General features: G+C 39.3%; 1 protein-coding gene across 5 annotated transcripts in view; it reads left to right on the top strand.

The window, feature by feature from the left end:
• Positions 1-2,703: 2,703 nt before the first annotated feature.
• Positions 2,704-16,185, top strand: part of cacna2d4a (calcium channel, voltage-dependent, alpha 2/delta subunit 4a) — a 57,475-nt gene continuing 43,993 nt past the window's right edge. For 3 of the 5 annotated variants that reach the window (XR_012402080.1, XM_073947165.1, XM_073947164.1), the window contains exons 1-7: positions 2,704-3,196; positions 5,174-5,255; positions 7,192-7,308; positions 7,432-7,491; positions 7,582-7,744; positions 7,818-7,949; positions 8,231-8,291. Coding sequence is in view for 4 of the 5 variants with exons in the window: in XM_073947165.1 (XP_073803266.1) it covers positions 3,090-3,196; positions 5,174-5,255; positions 7,192-7,308; positions 7,432-7,491; positions 7,582-7,744; positions 7,818-7,949; positions 8,231-8,291 (722 nt within the window). In the remaining variant the exon portion in view is untranslated. The remainder of the gene's footprint in view (positions 3,197-5,173; positions 5,256-7,191; positions 7,309-7,431; positions 7,492-7,581; positions 7,745-7,817; positions 7,950-8,230; positions 8,292-16,185) is intronic. The other 2 variants (XM_073947166.1, XM_073947167.1) reach the window with 1 other exon arrangement.

Genomic DNA, 16,185 nt, shown 5'->3' with positions numbered 1-16,185 from the left:
GTATGTGTATCTGTCTGGAGGATGGAAGCTGTTCTCTACAGTAACTGGGTCAGCGGGAGAAATCCAGAGCATGACATCTGGACACTGACACTCACAATCCGGTACAAATGTGTTATAGAGAAACAGAATGTGGACTGTTTTAATGGTGCTTAAAATAAAGCAGGATAAGAGATATAGCTGTTATTAAAATCATACTGCTGTCATTAAAGTCAAATGAGATTTCACTGGAAGTTGGATAATTGTTCAACAGTGAAAGCTCATGTTATTTATATATATATATATTAAAAAAAGAAAATATTTTTGGGACAAAATTAACCACATGCTGTTCTTATTAAAGCAACACACACTCGTCTGCATCAAGGTATTTTTTTTACATGTTGTCCCACAGTTTTAATCCAATGAGTTTATACCACTAGCATCTTCTGCATGTTTTTGGATGAAAAAATGATTAGTCGGATAAGTAAATACCTGTAATTAAACAACTGAAGCTGAAGACAGATTGCAGACTGAACAAAACTTGTGTGAATGTCTAATGACAATAATACAAGTAAAAATTGAATTATTGAATTAAAGAGAAAACTGTTATACTGTTAACTGCTAAATTTTAATATTTAAATAAAATATGAATATGAAGTATGCATACACAAATATGCTAAAGTTCACCTTTAAGCATTTCATACAGGGGGGTTTAATAGTTTAACCATGTACAGCATATTTACTTAACCAACAACTTGCAGAATATAGTATACAATATATTATAATAAATTCTCAAAGTCTGCATTACTTTTTTACAGTTCAGTTTCATACACACTCAATTTTAAGATCACCTATTCTAGGCTCATTTTGAGGTAGAATTATGAATTGGAAACTTGATCTGACCAGATGATTTGAACCAGTGAATCAGTTTTCCCAAATGAATTGTTCAGTTTTATTTGCAAACCAGTTTAGCCGTTTAAAGCAGGTAAAATGCAAAGAATCAGCTCTTTCACAGATTTTAGAAGTTTTTCATTTAATTTAGTTTTCTTCACTACAGAGTCTCAGAGGATGATGCCATTTCTCCAGCACAAAATATTAAGTTACAAAGTTTATTTTGTAAATGTAGTAAAGTAAAAATGAAAAATGTTGCACTTTGGGCAGAGAAGTAATAATTCCTTTTAAAAAAAAGAAAAAAAAGTGACAAACTACAAATAAAAATATAAAAATTATAAAAAATTATTAAACTATTAAATTTTGTTTCACAAGAGAATGCAAATGTTAAGCGTGAAAATTTTTTAGGGGAATCATAGGTTTAGTGAGAGAATGCTCTTTGAAACTCTATCGGACAATAAAATCAAATTATGAATTGGAAGAATATCTTCACAGTGTTAGAGACACAAAGCAGAGGCAGATCCAGACCAAATATAGGCTCAGTGAACAGTCACAGAGAACGGCAGACACAAAAAGAGCTGGAGATCTTTAGAACAAGGAGAGCGTGTTCACTGTAGGAAAGGCGAGATCAAGACGGAGGTGCACTTTCTCCTTCACTGCCAACACTTCAAATACTGCCAACACTTCCCAACCCGAGACACATGTTTCAACAAACTCACAAACTACATTAAGAACTTTCTAAACATGACTGAAAATTATTCTAGGAGAGGGACGGACAGCAGCACTGACTGCCAGATATGTGTGGATGTGCCACAGCCTGATAGTAGATAAACTCACTTACGTGTGTATGTAATGTGGTTTATTGTATAATTACTGTATGCTTCCCAACTGTCTACCACAGTGATCATTTGTCTATGTGTGTTTAGATGTTAAACACTGTAGTTTAAAATGCTCACGTTTTTATTTCTTTCATTGTTTATTTAAGTTTGAATTATTATATTTTGTTTCTATGCTTTATTTTGATATGTTTTTTGTTTTATATTTATTTTTTCAAGCTTTGGTAATATTGTATTATTTACAGTCATGTCAATAAAACAATTTTGAAATGAATTGAATGCATTTGTTTTACAAGCAAATAAAAAGTTTCCTTTATGAGAGAAAACAGATACATTGAATTTATTATTATTATTATGGTTTTGCTTTTTTTCTTAGTTTTATTTACCACTTTATTCTACGCCCTCCATACAGTGAAACTAAAATTAAACAAGGTGTTTAAAAGTCATAAGTTCAGAATTTTTTTCAGTCAAATTTTGATAAATAAAGTAATCTACAAGAATCTACTTGTGAACGACATTCAATGCAATCTTTAAACACTTTTTTAACACTTTTGATAAAGTTGGTTAAAAGTCTCTTCTTGGTTAAATGGCTCAAATGATGATTTAAAGTGGTACAATTAAGTCAATATTTGAAATAAATATGTTTACTTAGAATTTATTTACAACTGTGCATATTCATCCCGTCAAGTATGTTTATTATAGATGATAACCTTTGCGTGGGACGTTGCTGTGCATACGGCAAATTTATAAACAAGACCTCAGGGCTGTCTCCAGAAACACCAGTGATCCTTTGACAGAGACCCTTTTACCCTTTTGTTTTTATCTGTCTATTTCAATACATCTGCCCCACACCCATACCACTTTACATCTTCTACAGTTCATCACTCCCTCTCTGTCCCTCTCCCCCCACTGTGGGAGTGGAGTGTAATCCATGTGGATTATCTTAGCGGGGAGGGCAACTGAGTGAGTGAGCATGCAGTACAGTATCTGCTTCTGTTTCAGTTCCTCCCAGCTGCGATGAACATAAGATGTGTAAGAACATAAGTGTGAGAGAGTCCGATCCGCAAAAGTTTCCAGTGGGCCAGTCAGAGCGAGGGAAGACATCCTTGGTGGCTCTCCATAAAATCAGAGTAAGAAAGAGCAATGGAAAAGCGATTGACAGAAAGATGAGATGAACATGTGGATGATCAGGAATGGGGAGAGACGAGTTGGATGTAATTATTTCAGAAGAGCAAACTGGAAAGTTTTCTGTGTTACACAAAAACACTGACGAGTCCAGGGTGTCTGTTGGACCCATTCTGATATCAAGCCCAAACTGGGATTACTACACGTGGTCTATCTTCAGGAGCCAGTGAACTGGAGTTCACACATCCTGCTATTTTATGCATGTGGCAGGGGCTGATGGGTAGGATGAGGAGCGTCACACTGCTCTGGGTGCTGTGTTCAAGCTGGACCATCCAAACTCAAGCTCAGATGAGGATATCACCTGAAACGTGAGTCCAGTTCACACAAGTTTAGCTATCTTAACCCTGAATACACATGCCAACAACCCCATCAATGTTTCTGCAAAATGTGACAGAACCCTTTAGCTGTTGGGCTCCATTATTAAACACAACAAAAATCTCTTACACTTGCTCTCTGCCCTCACAGACTTATATATGTACTTAAAGCAAAGAGATTCCTTGTGAACTCCAGTGTGTCTCCAAATCTCATCTTAATGCTGGCAGGTCATGACCTGCACACCTCCTGTTACTCTTTGAATTCAGCCAAAAGTACTTTAAGCCAAAGCTTAACCTGCACTGGCAACATTCTCTCAAAATACACACAAACACAAACACACACACACACACACACACACACACACACACAACCTGCTCGAACAGACATCTGATTTAGTATCTAAAAGTCACGCTATGGAAAACACATGAACATTAGCAGTTGCAATGGCAGAGCAAAAGGAGATAATTGCTCCTCCTTGTTTCATTAGCAACACTCTCTCTCACTTCAGCTGATGACACCAGCCTGAAATTATCTGTTTTCAGGAGAGATTGTAAACTGCTTTTAAAAATAACTTAAGACGTGGACCCTATGTGATCGCTGTAAGCAAGCACCTACAGACTTAACACCTTTGTTTTGGCTTTGTCCATCAATCACTTCTTTTTGGCTATCAATTTTCAAGTGTTTCACTTCTGTGACAAAGATACACATCGAACCATGCCCTCTTATAGCACTTTTTAGACTTTCCTGGAATATAGCAGGGTTATCGAGCTGTACTCCCTTGTATTTTTGATACTGTTAGCAAGACGTTGTATTCTGTTATTATGGAAACAACTGGTTTGACAACTGGTTGCGAGATGCAATGAGCTTCACCAATTTGGAAAAAAATCAGGTTCACAATAAATGGCAATTATAGGGCTTTTTCTGAAACATGGGACCCATTTGGAATTTTTTGTTCTGAGCATGTCAGTATCTCTACAAACTGTCAATCTAAATCTTAGGGCCTTTCAATTGCAATGCAAACTTAATTAGGTACTTTGTATAAATACCTGAGGAGTAATTTTTATAATATTGGATTATCAAAGTATACGTGTATTCTGTAGAGATGTTTTATTTTTTATTAATTTATTTTTGTATTTTAATTTATTTATTTTATTTACTTTTTTTTTTTATTTTGTTATCATTGGTATTATTATTTTTTTCTTCTTTTCTCTGTTAGATAAATGTAACTATAACTTGTTTAGTGGGTAGGGGTTGTAATAATAATTGTTTAAATTTCTCTGTAAAATTACTTTGTTATATCTGTAAAAGTTTAATGAACAAATAAACAAAAAAGATTGTGAACTGCTTTTGATTTGGATCTCGCTGTTATCAATGAACCTCAAAAATTAAAATGAATTGTCAATCCATTTTTAGCTATAGTTAACGCAAACTATTATTTAAAAGATTTGTAATGTTCTTGTAAGTCTTTTATGCTTACCTTTTTTGAGAAATGCCAAAATGCTGTAAACTGTAATATTGCAAAATATTAACAAGTACTGTTTTCTATCTTTGTGACATTTAAAAAAAAAAATCTAGTGGCAAAGCTGGGTTTTCAAAAACATGACTATTGTTTTCAGTTTCACATGATCCTCAAGAAATCACTATAATATGCATAAACAATTTTAAGTTTAGTTTTAAAATAATTGAACTGTTTGCCTTTTGGTAATTAATCAATCAAATAATCAATCAATCATACAAACCCTGAACTGCTTAACTTAAAATGGTGATAACTCATCCTGTACCAGAAATTGTTGCTCAATTAAAAGCTCTCTAAAATGAGAAAGTGCCTACTCAAATGCTTTTGTCAGTAACTTAATAATATATTTGTTTATGGATCTCTTTTAAAACTATACTATTATTCTCACGTGCTGTGATATTTCTCAAGAGAAGGAAAATTTAATGTCTAATTTCCTTGTTTGTGTTTTGAACAGGGTTCAACAGTGGGCCAATAACTTTGGAAAACAGCTTATGGCCTTATCAAACAGATACTCAGGTGCTCAACTCTTACAAAAGGTTTGTCTTTTGAAACAGTGAAAGTTGAAGCAATTCTGACTCTTCCACTGCTGTTTAGCAATGTTGTTTTACAGCTGATGTTTTATTATTTAAATGTGCCACATTTCTGATCTTGCCTGATTATCTGCAGTGTAAGAAGGTTTTTTTTTCCATAAATCGCTGTGTCTAACCACTGGTAAATGTCACACACAGCTGTGTCCAGTTATTTGGCATCTGCTTGAATTTGCACTACACTCTAATTAGCACTACTTTGTATTGTTATCCAGACCCGGCGCTAGCCTACAAGCAGCCCATCTGCCTACCAAAAAGACACATAACAACTAGTTTATGTCTGACCTGAATATGTGGGCGTTCTTTCACCTTAAAGGCCTTTATTAGTGCAGTACAAGGCAGCAGGATGTGCCTAAACAGTGAGGCAGGAAAAGGATTAACCTTCCCAGACTGCTGCATCTCCTCCTCCCTCCATTCTTTCTCTCTTTTTTTGTTTTTGTGCATCTAATCTTAGCTCAGAATAAAGCCCAGTACTCTAACAGTGTTGTGTGGAGGTGGATTATCCCCATCTGACCTCCTGTTCCAATGGCCTGTAGGTGGAGAGCAGGTCGCACTGCTTTGGGCACAAATTGAGCTTCTGCTCTCACTGACCTTTGATACTGAGCATTAATCTAGAACTTGGCCTTTGCTGTAGCACATAATCAAAGAGATTTACTGTTTGTGAATGCCTGAGGAATGGTTGTGTTATTAAATTATCCACACAAATTTGTAGAAATTGCATGGCACACAGCTACTTTTGCAACTGACCTTACGGAGTATGCATTTGTTGAGGTTTTATGGGAGGTAATTATTGAAATGGATCATGCAACCCTACTAACATTTGTGCTCATCAAGTTATGCATATTTGCACCATCATTCAATGCACTATTGAGTATTTAACAAAACCTCATGTCTTAAATGTTGCGCTTGGAATTGCAGCAGTTGTTGTTGCCAGAAGGAGGCAAAGCAGAGAACAGAAAGAGCATGGTATAAGCGAGAAGATTTTTTACATCGTCCGAACATACACTAACGCTACAAAGTTTGGGGTCAGTAGGTTTTTTAAATGTTTTAAAATAAGCTTATCCTGTTCACCAAGGCTCATTTATTTAATCAAAACAGTACAACTTGTAAACGTTATTGCACTATAAAATAACTGTTTATTTACTAAAGTAGTTTATAATTTAGTTTAATAAATTATTTCAGTGATTTCAAAGATGATTTTTCAGCTTCATAACTCCAGTCTTCAGAGTCACATAATCCTTGAGAAATCACTCTAATATCAATTATTTTTATTACTATTATTACTATTACTATTCCTGATAATAGTAATAAAAGCAATACTGACTGGAGTAATAACTTCAATAACTTCAAGTGAAACTACATACAATAAGAAAGCAGTTATTTAAAATTGTAATAAATATTTAACAATTGAACATTTTTTCAACATTTAATAAATGTCACTTTTACGAACAGAATAATATTCTTTAAAATTCTTTCTATTCTTAGCACCCCCACATATTTGTCTACCACCCTTACAACCCTATATATAGCTTTTCTCTTTTCACTTTCTTTTAACTTAGCACTCTTTTCTAATAGGGGACAAGAAACAGAAGTTTATTAGCATTTAAAAAAACCTGTGAACGACGTGTGATTTTTGTCTCCACCCAAACTTAAGCGGAGACCTGAGATACATGTTTTTTAATGGGCACAATAAATCACCTTTTTAAATTTGACAAAATATTCTCCTTATGTGACTTGAAATCTAAGGAGATATCAAAAAAATTATTTTGGGAGAAAGGTACAGATATTTAATCGACCGTATAATAATTATAATTAGCTTTTTTAAATTAAAAAATTATATTGTTGTCTTAAGTAAATTTGTGTGTGCATGTTTGTGCGCCTATAGAAATATAAAGAAGTGGAACCCATCGTCAAGATGGAGGAGATCGATGGTTTAAAAATGGTGAAGGAATTTGCTGAGGAAATGGAGAACATGCTGGGCAGAAAAATGAAATCAGTTAAGGTCAGATATTTCAATGTTTTGTAATAATTACTATTGCACTAAATAATCATTTCGTTTATTTGTTGAAAGCTTTTTTTAATATAAGAGTGATTTAAATTTTTTTTTATTTCATGTCATTTATAGAGAATGGCAGAGACAGCAGAAGACGCAGATTTTTATCATGAATTTAATGCCACATTAGAGGTGAGTTATCCAGCAGTCCTTCGATCGATCTCCCTCACCTCCATTCATTTATTATTATACATTTAATTTTTCCTGCTTTTACTTTTGCAGTTTGACTACTACAATTCCATGTTGATTAACACATTAAATGAAGATGGAAACAACATAGAGCTGGGGGGTGAATTTCCTTTGGAGGAGAATGAACACTTCAACAATCTGCCTGTCAATACGCAGCAAAGCGTCGTACAAGTGCCCACAAATGTTTATAACAAAGGTACGTGCCATAAGTGATATTTTACCCCTTAATTAGGAACTGAACATAAAGCTAATCTTTCCTTGTCACTTAGATCCTGATATCCTGAACGGGGTGTTTATGTCAGAAGCACTGAATGACATATTTATCAGTAACTTTGAGAAGGACCCGACTCTAACCTGGCAGTACTTCGGCAGTTCAACTGGATTCTTTAGACTTTACCCAGGTAATCAGAACAAAAACAGCCTTACCACTTCAAATTCACCAGTGCAGTGTACCAAACATGTACATTTGCTCATTCACACACAGAGAGCTGAGAGTCTGATTGACAAAGTGTAATTACTGGTGTAATTACTGGTGACAGTGACTCAGGCTTTTCTATCTGCCTCTCTCATTCATCATCATGTCTTCTGAGTACACACACAGAAACCAAACCAAAAAACTCAGGCTCTCCGCATCAAACAAGAATTCTCTCTAAAGGAAATATTTTTATATATTTTTTCTAAGGTATTAAGTGGACACCTGATGAAAATGGAGTTGTCACTTTTGATGGAAGGAATCGCAACTGGTAAGTCTTTGTCACTTTACTATTCAAAACCTCTTTCAAAATTTATGGGTAAGAGTTAATACTTTTTCAGCTAGAATATTTTAAAATGAACAAAAGTGACTGAAAATACATTTACATTGTTGCATTTATTTCAAATATATCCTATTGCAATCCCACAACAGTCTTGCCAGATTAGGGGGTTTTTCACCCTATTGAGCGGTTTTGAATTTGATTGTGCAGGTAAAAAAATGACATTGGCGAGTTGACAAAATTTGGGTGGTTTTGAAACAACTTTTTTATGCAACTTATTCAACAAAACATAACTGTGTGCTTCTATTCCATTCAGTAAGTAGTGACCAGTGCATTGCGCAAACCACGTGGGCCCACCAGCAAGAGGAGGTGAAGGAAAGTTATATCAAAATCAGACTCCCCTTCACGTACACATACATCACGCATCACCTGCAATTAAACTCACAGCGGTTTATCATGACACGTTTAACGATCATTTTATCCAATAGAACAAGACAGCAAGAACAAACATAGAAGCGTTGTCTGATGCGCCTAATTATGTTTAAAATAATTTAAATTGCCAAACAGGATGAAATTATACCCCATTTTGAAAGTAAAATATACTCTAACAGGTACTGGGGAGGGGGGGGGGGGGGGGGGCAGTATTTTGATGTTATCCGGTTATGTTGTGGTTCTGTGACTGCTGGTGTTGGTTGCTGTATGGTTAAAAGTTCTGTTAAAGTGACTAGGTTAATTTCAATTTAAATAAATTAAAATTAAATAAAATATTTATCTAATATTTTTTGAACTACTGGCTAGAAAAGGTCAGCTTTATCTGGCAACACTATCTGGCAACACTGTCCTACAAAATGTTAAGCTTTCCTCAAAGATAGTCATGTTTCCATCACTGACAACAAAGAAATGTTTTCTGGAGACCAAATTAGCACTTTTGCTTTAGCAAGACTGGGACCATTTTACATTGATGTCATTGCAGGAATAGGTTATGTTAAAAAAGCTTTAAGTTATAATAATATTATCACAGCTTGTGGACTGTTCCTGATCCTATCCCTCTCTCTCCCGTTTCACTTCTTGTCATTCTACTGTCCTGTCAAATAATGCCAAAATGCCCCCAAAAATCTTTAAAATAATAATATTTTGCCATATTTCTATTTATAAGAACCTTATATTTACATACAAATAAAAAGAAAACTTTTGAAGGGTAGTGTACACACTTAAACATTAATATCGGGATGTGATTGGCAGCATTTAAATTTACGGTAACCATTACTAAAATAGTTTTTTTTTTTTAGCACTGAAGGTTCCAAAATAATTATTGTAACTTATTATCGTAAAAGTAATAACTTTGCTGAGTAAATAATCTGAACACTTCTACAACAAAAGGTAGTTAAATAAACAAGTAATCGAATTCCCCTTTTTTGGAACTACTGCAAAAAGACCTTTCTGGAACCCTTATTTTTAAGAGCTGAGTTGTCATGAACAGTTAGAACTGTTGGATGCCTCAATCTTTTTGCCTCTCAAAGATTCTTGAGAGCATTCAGATTAGTGTTTTGGCTGTAGTCAAAGACCAGCAGGTCTGATCTAAATGAACAATTTTAATCTTGATTCCTTTCCGTGACTGACTGTTACATCTGTCCAGTCTCTCAAACGCCTTCTGCCAGGACTAATGCTATTACAGCTAATGCACGCAATCTCTTTAGCAGTAACGAACGCAACGAACGACCCGTTGTCTCGTGCTACATTCTTTTATCTGAACAACTACAGTAATCACATTGCTGAGTATATATAGTCTGATTAGTTCTGCAACACAAGTTAGTTAAATAAACACAAGTCAGCTAATAAAACTGTGCGTATTTGACTATTGCTTTAATGTTTAGTCTCAAATTTCAGTCTCTCTCTCACCTTCTTGTTGTGATCTCATTACTTGCTTCTCTCAGAACATTACGCAGATGAGATTTCACACACTGTTATCCGGTTGACCAATTATTGCTGTGAAAGGGCCTGACTGTTTGTCAGTGGTCATTTGACCTGGGGTTATTTTAGTTATGTATAATTTTATTCTTCAATTTTAGCTTGACAACGAATAATACCAGTCAATAATCTTTACTGATCTCCCATAAACACCATCTACTACAGTGTTTCTCAACCACATTACTGGAGGACCACCAACACTACATCTTTTGGATCTCTCCTTTGTCTGTCACACCCATTACAGGTCTTTCAGTCTCTGCGAATGAGTTGATGATCTCAATCCTGTGTGTTTGGTTAAAGAGAAAATGTGCAGAACTGGTGGTCCTCCAAAAACGTGGTTGAGTAATATTGATTTACTACAACCTCCCCCTTAATATCTTTTACCAGTAGTTATAACTAAAAGGTTAATTCACTCAAACATGAAAATAGTATAAAATTATGTTATTAATTAAGACATTTTTTATTACATTCAGACTAACTCAAAGTGAACACAAAAAAGTCTATCTGTCTTCAGTGTTTTAATCAGGAATTTTATAAAGCTAGGGGAATACTTTGTGTGCACATAAAACAAAAATAACGACTTTATTAAGCAGTTTTTCTCCTTAGTGTCAGTATAGGGCACTTCCCACATATAGACTTTAATTGATTGGACCGCCCAGGTATAATAACGGCCGCCAAAGTATTTTTAGTGACACATTTTTTTTTACTATTTTTAACATGCTTTTAAACTTTTTTGTATCCACCCAATATAACCAATAACAGCATCCTCCATCATTTAAGTAGTGGAAAATCTTCTCTCGTTTACCTGTTTCATTCTGTGTGCACAAGACCACACTCCCACAGGTGACCCACAGATCCACAGAGACATGCCTTTTTTGGAAAATTTATCCGGCCGGTTTTCTAAATCTCCTAAAAAGTCCGGGTCAACTTTTGTTTCTGCTTTTCAAAGCTTGTATGCTTTTTTTCATTACCTTTTTTTAAGCCAATGTTTGCTTGGCTTCACAGCTGAAACTACTCTAAGCTACTCAGAAAAACTTTACTATAAACTCAAAGAGGACAAATGACTGATCTAAACTGGCTGTAAAATATATGTACACCATTAGTAATGGTTAAACACATTTGCCGTATTTAAATGATAAACACGTTTTAACATGTAACTATGGTCACTTTTAGAGATATTGTCTGTTTTTATCCCTTTTAATAAATAGTAATTTATTCCTCATTTGCTGATTATTTGTTTAATTTGATGACGTTAATATATTACATATAGGCTATTCTATATACATATGTAAAATGCTTTGGCATTCAAGTTTGCTTTGAACTTGAAAGAGAGAGAAGCCCATTTCACCTGTCAGTGGGTGCTCATGGCTCCTGAATAGCAAAAAAGTATAAGAGATATAGTGAATGTATTTTTTATTTCAACATTTTTTTTTACATTAACCCACTGTGTGTGTGTATAACAGTGTCATAATATATAAAATTATTGTTAAATATTAAATTATGTTTTGTTTTTCGCATATAACAAACGTTATAACTCATGTGGGTAAATGGTGTGTTTCAATCCGGCTACCACCGCAAGTATATTTCAAACCCGTGGAAAGCACTGAGGGCACGCATTCACAATTTAATCTACACTGTAAAACTCAAGTTCACCAGCTGCCTTGAAAATGTGAGTCAACTCAACTTAAAAAGATTCTTTGTTTCAACTTATTATTGTCAGGATCCAGCCCTTACAGCCCTGTCACTCCTGTCTGTGTTTAATGTCTCTTTGTTTGTTTTGTGTATTAGCACATGGTTGTCTCTTTTGTTGTGTTGGCCATGTGCTCCTCTTGTCCTGCCTCCTTGTTTTCCTATGCCTCGCCCCCTTGTTTAGTCCTTGTTTGTCTAATTATGTTCACCTGTTCCTTGTGCTATCTACTCCCTTTATATTGAGTTCATTTTCCACTTGTCTTTGCCGGTTCGTCATGCTATCTTTCGTGTGCTTGTCTAGCTTATATCGTTTAGTGCATGATAGAGGTTTTTTCCATATAGTCTAGTTTTGTTTCCTTTGTCTAGTCTAGTACAAGTCTTTTTGATCTTTATCTTGAATTAATTTATCCTTTTGATTCGGTTAATTTATTTATAATTTTTTTTTCTTTCAATAAGGTTGCTGTCATTTTCAAATTTATTTCTGTTTCTGCTCAAGACTAATTTCAAGTTTTCATTTTGCTATTTTTGTGATCCTTAGCCTCAGTCTAGCCCTAGTCTTTAGTTAATTCTTTATTTTTTTAAATTCCTGTTCCTGTGTTTTGCTTTCTGTTTTATTTCTAGTTATAGCTTATTTCTTTAAGCCTTTTGTTTAAGTTTCAGTAGTTTCATTTTGTTTTTCGAGCTCTTATTTCCCCTCTTAATTATTTTTCATATTTACTTAGTTCTAGTTAGTTTTTTCCTTGCTCTTCTTTTTAATTTTCTTGTTTCCCCAGCCGTCTAGTCCTGTTGTGTTGCTTGTCTCACTTCCCTCCTGAGTCATCGCTGGTTGTGGATCCCCTTCCCTTGATGATCGATCTGTTTGCCACCCCTGTCCCTAACCAGAGGTTCGGCTAGCTACCTTTTGACTGCTTGGCCTGAAATTTGGAATTCCCCTTTCCTGACCAGCCTGTGTTACCCTCTTAAGACACTTCCCTATGTATCATCCTGAAGTCCTGAGTCTCCTCCCCTCACCAGCCTGTTCTCCTGAAATCGTCCTGCACTATTGACTGTCCTCCTGCATAGCCTTGTTTACCTCCTGAAAATAAACCTTGTGTTCTCTTGTCAATTCTGCATTTGGGTCCTCCTTGCCACCCGTGACAGTACGAACCGGCCAAACAAGAACCCAGCAGAATGAGCATCACTATTGTCCGTCCCACCACTAAGGAAGGGAGATTGGCCCTCAAGCGGGGACTGGCTCAGCTTCGCCAGCAGGGTCTGGAACCTCGGGCATTTGCCCAATTTTTCTGGACCATGGCCAGGGGCCTCGACTATGATGACTGTGCTCTCAAGAAGGCCTTTAACCGCTCCCTAGATGACCCTTTGCCAGAGTGGGAGATGGAGCAATTACAAATTCTAAATTTCTGGGACTTCTCTGATTATGTTCATTATCGTAAGGACTGGCAAATCCTAAATCCTCCTGATGATGTTAGCAGTGACCACCCTACCATCCCTCCCTCCTCAAATCAAAACCACCATGATCTTCCGGCTCCCACTGTGAAACGGAGAATCAAGAGGAAGCAGGTTACCCAAGTTGCTGCCTGCCCCAGGGTGTCCTCTGAACGGATTCCTATTGTTGAGTCAACTGAATCCACCACAACTGCCTCTGGGGAAACCAAGTCCCTTGAACTCAATTTAACTTCCAGAGAAGTTTCCCAGTCAACGTCTGATTTCATGTCTGTTAAGTCTGACCCAGTTACATTGCAGTCAGTCATGTCCAGTGTTGATAGCTCTTTGTTTGTGCCTGCCCAAGCAACCCAAGATGTGAAAGACCCGTCAACCTCCCGCCCTGGGAGGCGTACGGGTAGGAGAGCTCGTGCCAGGGAGGCCAGAGCCCTTCGCTTGAAGACAGTGTCGGCTCCAGCCCCAGAGCGCCCGCCAGTGTCGGCTCCAGCCCCAGAGCGCCCGCCAGTGTCGGCTCCAGCCCCAGAGCACCCGCCAGTGTCGGCTCCAGCCCCAGAGCGCCCGCCAGTGTCGGCTCCAGCCCCAGAGCGCCCGCCAGTGTCGGCTCCAGCCCCAGAGCGCCCGCCAGTGTCGGCTCCAGCCCCAGAGCGCCCGCCAGTGTCGGCTCCTGCCCCAGAGCGCCCGCCAGTGTCGGCTCCTGCCCCAGAGCGCCCGCCAGTGTCGGCTCCTGCCCCAGAGCGCCCGCCAGTGTCGGCTCCTGCCCCAGAGCGCCCGCCAGTGTCGGCTACTGCCCCAGAGCGCCCGCCAGTGTCGGCTCCTGCCCCAGAGCGCCTGCCAGTGTCGGCTCCTGCCCCAGAGCGCCCGCCAGTGTCGGCTCCTGCCCCAGAGCGCCCGCCAGTGTCGGCTCCTGCCCCAGAGCGCCCGCCAGTGTCGGCTCCTGCCCCAGAGCGCCCGCCAGTGTCGGCTCCTGCCCCAGAGCGCCCGCCAGTGTCGGCTCCTGCCCCAGAGCGCCCGCCAGTGTCGGCTCCAGCCCCAGAGCGCCCGCCAGTGTCGGCTCCAGCCCCAGAGCGCCCGCCAGTGTCGGCTCCAGCCCCAGAGCGCAGCTCAGTGGCAGTCCCGTTCCGACCCCTTGCCCTACCGGCACCACACAGATGCCTAGCCCTGCCGGCCCCAGCCCGGCTCCCAGACCAGCCAGCTCCCCACGAGCCTCCTGACCAGCCGGCTCCCCACGGGCCTCCTGACCAGCCGGCTCCCCACGGGCCTCCTGACCAGCCGGCTCCAGCCCTGCCGGCTCCCCTCAGGCCTCCTGTCCAGCCGGCTCCAGCCCTGCCGGCTCCCCTCAGGCCTCCTGTCCTGATGGCTCCAGCCCTGCCGGCTCCCCACAGGCCTCCAGCCCAGCTGGCTCCCCACAGGCCTCCAGCCTTGCCGGCTCCTCACAGGCCTCAAGTTCATTTGCACTCTTCCATTCCTGTCCCACTCAAGACCCCTGTCCTACCTATTCCTGTGGATCCTCTCTGTATTGTTCCTCCGGCTCTACCCTGGTCCTCAACCTGGACTAAAGATCCTTCAAAGTTAGCCCCTAACTCAGTTTATGTAGCTGTGAAGGATATAAATAGTTTAGCTCCTATGCGGATTCCTGCAACCCTGGAGGGGATCATGGACCCATACCCTTTTCCAGCTTCATCAGTACTGGGGTGCTCCTCAGATTCTGCCACTCAGCCTTTACACGTGGCTTCAGATGAGATCTCGGATTCAACCCATGTAACTGTCCCTGCAACTCCAGAAACCCTTACAGAATTGACATCTAATCCAGTATCTGCAGCCCTGGAGGGTATATCAGATAAAGACCCTGAGCCTGTCCTGACTGCCTTGGAGTACGCCTCGGATTTAGCCCCTGTTCCAGTTCCCACAGCATTGGAGGTCTTTACAGATTTGGCACCTCAGCCAGCTTTACCAGTCCAAGTGGGCTCTAGGTCAATCCTGAAACCTGTGCCTGCAGCTCTGAAGGGCAAACCCAAATTAAACCCAGACCCTAGGCCCCGTCCCAAGGTTTTCCACACTAAGAGACTGAATGTATCTAAAGGAGCTTCGACTTTTCCTATCCCCCCCATCCCCCCCTCTGTGTTGACAAGCTCTAGTGGTTTCCAAAGATCTGCACCTCCCTGGTTGCCCCAAAACAACTTCCCAGGACTGTTTCCTCCCCGTCCAGCAGCACCTCCAGTTTTTCCAGTCTACCCAGGTCTTGCTCCCCACTCTCCCTCCCAGTTGTTACCCCCTGTGTTTCCAGCTCTCTCCAGTCCTTCAAGCTTTCTTTCCCACCCCCTTTCCCAGTTGTTGTTACATCCCTTGCCTCTGCCTAGATTGGACGCCTGGAGGCGTCCGTTCGGGGGAGGGTACTGTCAGGATCCAGCCCTTACAGCCCTGTCACTCCTGTCTGTGTTTAATGTCTCTTTGTTTGTTTTGTGTATTAGCACATGGTTGTCTCTTTTGTTGTGTTGGCCATGTGCTCCTCTTGTCCTGCCTCCTTGTTTTCCTATGCCTCGCCCCCTTGTTTAGTCCTTGTTTGTCTAATTATGTTCACCTGTTCCTTGTGCTATCTACTCCCTTTATATTGAGTTCATTTTCCACTTGTCTTTGCCGGTTCGTCATGCTATCTTTCGTGTGCTTGTCTAGCTTATATCGTTTAGTGCATGATAGAGGTTTTTTCCATATAGTCTAGTTTTGTTTCCTTTGTCTAGTCTAGTACAAGTCTTTTTGATCTTTATCTTGAATTAATTTATCCTTTTGA

Source organism: Danio rerio, chromosome 4 (genome assembly GCF_049306965.1).
Source record: "Danio rerio strain Tuebingen ecotype United States chromosome 4, GRCz12tu, whole genome shotgun sequence".
Classification (NCBI taxonomy): Eukaryota; Metazoa; Chordata; class Actinopteri; order Cypriniformes; family Danionidae; genus Danio; species Danio rerio.
Note: the sequence above shows the minus strand (reverse complement) of the source record. Positions and strands in the feature narration are given on the sequence as shown.